The sequence below is a fragment of the Otolemur garnettii genome, unplaced genomic scaffold (assembly GCF_000181295.1).
Source record: "Otolemur garnettii isolate 467f Iridium unplaced genomic scaffold, OtoGar3 scaffold00017, whole genome shotgun sequence".
Taxonomy (NCBI): Eukaryota; Metazoa; Chordata; class Mammalia; order Primates; family Galagidae; genus Otolemur; species Otolemur garnettii.
Genome location: NW_003852412.1, coordinates 5,855,831 through 5,863,503, shown reverse-complemented (window position 1 = coordinate 5,863,503; position 7,673 = coordinate 5,855,831). Strand labels below are relative to the sequence as shown.

Sequence of the window (7,673 nt, the reverse complement as noted above, 5' to 3'; positions counted from 1 at the left end):
GCCTCATTGTTGAAATTCTTAAGATGAACTAGATGCTGCAACAGCTCCTGTCTTGGGTTTAGGTGTTGTTCCTTCACTGAATCCATGTCTGAATCTACAATACACAATTTTTAGGTGCCTTATCTGAGTTGCTGTGGTTAAGGTGCCTTATCATAGTTGCTGTGGTATTTCTTCTTTTAGCCTTGGCCCTCCAGTTATACTTTCTCTTGCACTTGGCTGTGTAGCCACATTTGCCACAGGTTAGCTTTTCCAGGTGGTAGGCCATAGAGCCACAGTGTGACACAATGTATGTGTCTTATTCTGATGCATTCCAAAGGATGATGTTCCCTTTGTCCTAGAGCTTTTGTGGCCAAGACCAAAAAGGCGATATGTAAAACTTTTTTTATTTTTGTAGAGACAGAGTCTCACTTTATTGCCCTCGGTAGAGTGCCGGGGCATCACACAGTTCACAGCAAACTCTAACTCCTGGGCTTAGGTGATTCTCTTGCCTCAGCCTCCCAGCAGCTGGGACTACAGGGACCCACCAGGACGCCCAGCTATCTTTTTGCTGCAGTTTGGCTGGGGCTAGGTTTGAACCCACCAGCCCCATATGCCGAAGGTGGCAGGTTCAAACCAGGCCCCAGCCAAACTGCAACAAAAAATAGCTGGGCATTGTGGTTGGGTGCTTATAGTCCCAGCTACTCAGGAGGCTAAGGCAAGAGAATCGCCTAAGCCCAGGAGTTGGAGGTTGCTGTGAGCTGTAACGCCACGATACTCTACCAAGAGCAATAAAGTAAGACCTTATCTCTACAGAAATTAAAAAAAAAAACAAAAAACCATTAAACTTTCTATTGTTGGCGGCGCCTATAGCTTAGTGGGTAGGGTGCCGGCCACACGCACCAGGGATGGTGGGTTGGAATCCAGCCCCAGCCTGCTAAAAATAAAAAAATAGCCGGATGTTGTGGTAGGTGCCTGTAGTCCCAGCTACTCGGGAAGCTGAGGCAAGAGAATCGCTTAAGCCCAAGAGTTTGAGGTTGCTGTGAGCTATGATGTCATAGCATTCTACTGAGGGTGACAAAGGGAGACTCTGTCACAAAAACAAAAACAACTTTCTGTTTATGAACATACATGGAAGAAATGATAATATAAAGAATTAGATGGGGCTTGAAACTTGTAGCTCAGCAGTTAGGGTGCCAACCACATACACTGGAGCTGGCAGGTTTGAATCCAGCCCGGGCCTGCCAAACAGTAATGACAGCTACAACCAAAAAATAGCCAGGCATTGTGGCAGGCGCCTGTAATCCCAGCCACTTGGGAGCCTGAATAAGAGAATCACTTAAGCCCAAGAGTTTGAAGTTGCTGTGAGCTGTGATGCTATAGCACTCTACCAAGGGCAACAAAGTGAGACTCTGTCTCAAAAGAAAAAAAGAATTAGGTGGGAAAAATAAATGCTAAAATCAGGACAGTGCTTACTTTGTGGACTGGAGGGAAGAAGGTGATGGTGTTTGAGAGGAGTACCTGAGGGCCTTAGAAGGAATGGGCTGTGTTTCATTTCTTGAGACAGAGTCTCTCTCTTTTTTCTTTTCTTTTCTTTTTTTTTTTTTTTTTGTATGTGTGTGTATGTGTCTGTGTTTTACTTCTTAAGCTCAAAGATGGGTATCTTTTTTTTCTCTTTCTTCAAAAATCCTGAAACTATCAATTCCAGGGAACCCAAAAGTCTAGGTAGAGTCACTTCTGCTAGTTAAAAGCAGGATACCTGGAAGTTAAACATTTTGATGTCTTATTGGTCAACTTGAGTTTTATCCTTGCCAAGGGGGAAGAGAGCCAACAGTTGATAAGCTCATGCTCTATGCCCGACCAGAGTGCTGAATGCTTTATACACTTTCTCTCTTTACTATTCCTTACAAGAAATATAGGAGGTAGGTTAATTATATTGTAACTTTAACAGATGGGGAAAATAAAGAGATTAAGAAATTTGTCCATGATTATGTAACGGGAGAGTTGGAATTTAGATATATGTGGTTTTGACCCCAAGCTTTTTTCACTATATCATATAGCTTTTCAAATCAGTTAACTATTCTGTCAAGCCTCCACTGTCCACCCCCTCTCCAAACAAGATTGTAGTTTGCCCTCTTTAAAAATGTATGCATGTTTGTATCTTTGATTTCTTTTGTAGTGGAAAGTTGGTGACAGATGTTCTGCCATTTGGTCAGAAGATGGTTGCATTTACCCAGCTACCATTGCCTCAGTTGATTTTAAGAGAGAAACCTGTGTTGTGGTTTACACTGGATATGGAAATAGAGAGGAGCAAAATCTGTCTGATCTACGTTCCCCAACCTCTGAAGTAACTAATAACATAGAACAGAATGCTCAAGAGGTAAGTATGCCAAAAAATTCAATTCCTGAAAGCAGAGACTAGATGAGACACTAAGCAGTATAATTAGCCATCAGTTTGATTCACTGAGGCATTAAATTTTTCTTAATGACACCTTTGTAACAAATATTTACTTTTTTTTTTTTTTTTAAAGAATGAAAATGAAAGTCAAGTTTCAACAGATGAAAGTGAGACCTCCAGGTCTCCTGGAAATAAATCAAATAACATCAAGTCAAAAACTACTCCATGGAACTCTTTTCTCCCTCCGCCTCCCCCCATGCCAGGATCAGGACTGGGCCTAGGAAAGGTAAACATCCTACACAGAAAAGGCTTCCCAGTAAATTGTTTATATTGGGACTTTTAACCCCTCCTTTAAGTGAATTCCCATGAAAGTTTTATGGTTCTCTTCATATACACTTTAGAGTTCTTGGAAAAGAAAATAGATAACAATGCAGGTGGCACCTGTAGCTTAGTCGGTAGGGCACCGGCCACATACACCAAGGCCGGCAGGTTTGAACCTGGCCTGCGCCTGCTAAACAACAATGATAACTGCAACAAAAAAATAGCCAGGCATTGTGGCGGGCACCCACTTGTAGTCCCAGCTACTTGGGAGGCTGAGGCAAGAGTATTGCTTAAGCCTAAGAGTTTGAGATTGCTGTGAGCTGTGATATCAGCACTTTGGGAGGCCAAGGTGGGTGGATTGTTTGAGCTGAGGAGTTTGGGACCAGCCCAAAAGTGAGATCCCATCTCTAAAAAAAAAAAATAGCTGGATGGCCAGGCACGGTGGCTCAATCCCAGCACTCTGGGAGGCCATAGCGAGTGGATTGCTTGAGCTAACAAGTTCGAGATCAGCCTGACCAAGAGCAAGACCCCATTTCTAAAACATAGCCAAACCTTGTGTCCGGTACCTATAAGTCTCAGCTATTTGGGAGGTTGAAACAAAAGGATCACTTGAGCCCAAGAGTTTGAGGTTGCTGTGAGCTCTCATGTTACAGCACTCTACCAGGGGCAAGAAAGTGAGACTCTGTCTCTAAAAAAATAAAAAAAAAAAAAAATAGATGCCATAGCACTTTACCAAGAGTGACTGAGTAAGACTCCGTCTCAAAAAAAAAAAAATTTTAGAAAGTGCTTTGAGACAGGGCTTTGCTCTATTGCCCAGGCTAGACTAGAACAGTGGGATCATCATAGATCACTGCAAACTCCACCTCCTGGACTCAAGTGATCCTCCTGCGTAAGTCTGCTGAGTAGCTGAAACTACAGGCACATGCTACCACATTGGCTTAATTTTTTTTTTTTTTCTGTAGTGACAAGGTCTCACTATTGCCCAAGCTGGTTTCAAACTCCCAGCCTCAAGCTGTCCACCGTCCTTGGCCTCCCAAAGTTAGGATTACAGGCATGAGCCAGCATGCCTGACCACAAAGTATAGTAGAACCTCCATAGTTGACCATATCCCTATATTGACCACTTCCTTAAGTTGATTTAATTTTCATAGACCAGACATGCCCACATGTACATGTTAGCAGAGTAGACCTAGTTCTTAGGTGGCCTACATGACTACCTCTGTGTGTTGACTAGTTTGTTACAGTCCCTCCATTGGTCATCTCACAAAGGTGCTACTGTATTAGGCTGTAGTTCCTCATGTCACCTGTATAAAAAAAAGTAAAAGTATATATAGTATTTAATATAGACAGAATCCTGAGGAGGACCCAGATTGTTTTGTATAGTTAAAATATAAGTATTTTCAGGCAGCACCATGGCTCAGTGAGTAGGGTGCCAGCCCCATATACCGAGGGTGGTGGGTTCGAACCTGGCCCTAGCCAAACTGCAACAACAACAACAACCAAAAAGAAGAAGTATTTTCATTTATAGTTCTTTTTGTTATAAGTAACAAATCAACTTGAAAAAAATAGATTTTTGTTATGGGTTAGATTATGTCACAGAACCCAAGGGCACTTTTCATTTTAGTTCTTCTGTGTAAATCAGTGATTTCCCTGGAGAATATGGTATTTAGGGAGTATTTTTAAAAATTAAGCATGATTTATCGGAACTTTCTCTTAAATTTCTGTGATTAATTTTTTTTTTTTTGAGACAATGTCTCACTATGTTGCCCTGAGTAGAGTGCTGTGGTGTCACAGCTCACAGCAACCTCATACTCCTTGGGCTTAAGCTCCTCAGCCTCCCAAGTAGCTGGGACTATAGGCGCCCACACAATGCCCAGCTATTTTTTAGTTGTAGTTGTCATTGCTGTTTGGCAGGCTTGGGCTGGATTTGAACCCACCAGCTCCCATGTATGTGGCTGGTGCCCTAGCCTCTGAGTTACAGGTGCCAAGCCTGTGATTACTTTCTTATTGAGACTTACAATAGTGTTACTATAACAGCTTCTTGACACTAAAATGATTAAACCCTTAGTTAATGTATATCATGCTAAATTGGTTTCAGGGAATTGATTTTTATAAAATAAGAGGTTTACTAGTTTTTACAATATGTGATCTAAGTTAGCTAAAAGAGCTTCCAAAAAATTTACACAATTTAAGGCTGGACGCAGTGGCTCATGCCTATGATTCTAGTACTCTAGTACTCTAGTATGATTCAATCAACTCTAGGTAGATTGCTTGAGCTTAGGAGTTCGAGACCAACTGAGCAAGAGACCCCATCTCTACTAAAAATGAAAACCTAAGGCAAGAGGATCACTTAAGCCAAAGAGTTTGAGATGGTTGTGAGCTGTGATGCCATGGCTCTACTAAAGGCAACAAAGTGTGAGACTCTGTCTCAAAAAAAAATTACATGATTTAGATAATGAAATTGGGGGTACAGTCTTTTATGATTGAAATGTTTTGCTGAATACACTGTCTCTGATTTATTAGGTAATTACAAATCTTCCTTTCATTTTGCTCCCATTAAGGGCTACATAAGAGAGCGGTGCCTGTGGCTCAAAGGAGTAGGGCGCCTGCCCCATATGCTGGAGGTGACGGATTCAAACCCAGCCTTGGCCCAAAAAAAAAAAAAAATGGATTACATAACACTACATAGAAAGGAAATGAGAAAAATTTAGAGGTTGTCATTTGACTTTCAGATCTACTTGACTTCAGGATTTGGTACATGGAATTCCATTTAATCTTTTTGATATGTATAAAACAGATATAATTCTAGGTAATTGTTGGGGTTTTTATTGAGACAGAGTCTAACCATGTCACCCTTAGTAGAGTGCTGTGGCATCACAGCTCACAGCAACCTCAAACTCTTAGGTGTAAGCCAGTGGTTCTCAACCTGTGGGTCGAGACCCCCTTGGACTGTATTAAAGGTTCACAGCATTAGGAAGGTTGAGAACCACTGGTTAAGTGATTCTCTTGCCTCAGCCTCCCAAGTAGCTGGGACTACAGTCACCCACCACAATACCCAGCTATTTTTCTGTTGGAGTTGTCATTGTTTTAGCAGGCCCAGGCCAGATTCAAACCTGGTAGCGCCAGTATATGTGGTCGGTGCCGTAACCACTGCACTATGGCTGCTGAGCCTTATCCTTTATGTATTGAATTCTCTTTTTTTCATATTGAAATTGATAAATTAATTTTCCTTTGAAATATTCTTTATAGCCAGGTTTAAAATTCAATGGCCCACCGCCGCCACCACCACCACCACCACCACCACCGCCCCACTTCCTTTCATGCTGGCTGCCTCCATTTCCTTCTGCACCACCAGTAAGTACAAAAGAATTCAGATTAAATTTTGCTTTCATATATAGCAGTGGTTCTCAACCTGTGGGTCATGACCTCTTTGGACTGTATTAAAGGTTTGCAACATTAGGAAGGTTGAGAACCACTGATACAGAGGTTGATATACAGAATGTAGGGGATTATAAAATATCAGTTTAGACCAGGCGTCCTCAAACTACTTGCCCACAGGCCACTGCAGCCCGCCTAAGACATTTATCCTGCCTGCCGGGTTTTTTTGCCACAGCTGCCTGTCCTCCTTAGCAGCTGACTCGTCCCAAGGCCAGAAGTCCAACCCTTCAACAGTCTGAGGGACAGTGAACTGGCCCCCTGTTTAAAAAGTTTTAGGACCCCTGGTTTAGACCATCCATTAGGCCAGATTCTAATGAATAAAAATTTGAACTTAACCTCTGGGGGGAGGGGTTTTTGTTGGTTGTTGTTTTTTAGAGACGGAGTCTCACTTTATTGCCCACAGTAGAATGCTATGGCATCACAGCTCACAGCAACCTCCAACTCCTGGGCTTAGAGGATTCTCTTGCCTCAGCCTCCTGAGTAGCTGGGACTACAGGTACCCACCATAATGCCCAGCTATTTTTTGGTTGCAGTTTGGCCGGGGCCATGTTTGAAGCCACCACCCTCAGTATATGGGGCCGGTACCCTACTCACTGAGCCACAGGCACCGCCCAGTTTGGTTGTTTTCAACTCCTTTCTGTTACTCAGGCACAGTGCTCTCATAGCCCCAACTCTGAGCTCTACACAGGCACAGTGCTCTCATAGCCCCAACTCTGAGCTCTACATTGCTTGCTTCTTTCCTACCAGAAGTTGCTGTCTGTCTGCCTGGGGGTAGTTCTCACTAGAAAGGATTACAAGTTACTTAGATAATTAGATGTTGGCCTCTGATCCTGTAAACTGAATTTTTTTGTCATGATATATTTTCAAGTATTAACAACAGATACAAAGATACTTTTTGTTACGTTGTATGTATTGGGGTGAGGGTAGGGCAGATGTTCTACCCAAGACCTTTACTTAATATGGTCCTTGAAATGCTATGTGTATGTGTTAGGAACAACATGAAGGCATTTATGATCTTTTACTCATATGTTCATAATGAAACAAATGTAGTCTAATTAAAAACGTTTAAACATTATACGTCACCTATTGCCTTTTAATCCTTGTTGGATTTAATTTTATTGGTCTTTTGTTGTCATTGGTTGGCTTTCTCCAGATGTTAGATCTTATAAAAATTTAAATATGAAATAACACGGGGTATGACAAAAGATATAATTGATATTTAGCATTCTCTGTGTAGTATGAATCTCCAGAATTCACACTTTTTTTACTGAATTTAGAATGTATCTTTTTCCTTTTTCAGATAATTCCCCCACCACCTCCCATATGTCCAGATTCTCTTGATGATACTGATGCTTTGGGAAGTATGTTAATCTCTTGGTACATGAGTGGCTATCATACTGGCTACTATATGGTAAGTAGTCACTCAGCATATTTTCCTGACAATTTCTTTTTTATTTTTTGGGACAAAGCCTCAAGCTGTCCCCCTGGGTAGAGTGCATCACAGCTCACAGCAACCTCCAAATCCTGGGCTCAAGCAAGTC

General features: G+C 41.9%; 1 protein-coding gene across 1 annotated transcript in view; it reads left to right on the top strand.

The window, feature by feature from the left end:
* LOC100947954 (survival motor neuron protein-like) overlaps positions 1 to 7,673 on the top strand; it is a 19,043-nt gene that overhangs the window by 8,821 nt on the left and 2,549 nt on the right. Inside the window, exons 3-6 of the mRNA XM_012802741.2 lie at positions 2,156 to 2,356; positions 2,508 to 2,660; positions 5,944 to 6,048; positions 7,433 to 7,600. Of these exons, the coding sequence (XP_012658195.1) occupies positions 2,156 to 2,356; positions 2,508 to 2,660; positions 5,944 to 6,048; positions 7,433 to 7,600 (627 nt within the window). The remainder of the gene's footprint in view (positions 1 to 2,155; positions 2,357 to 2,507; positions 2,661 to 5,943; positions 6,049 to 7,432; positions 7,601 to 7,673) is intronic.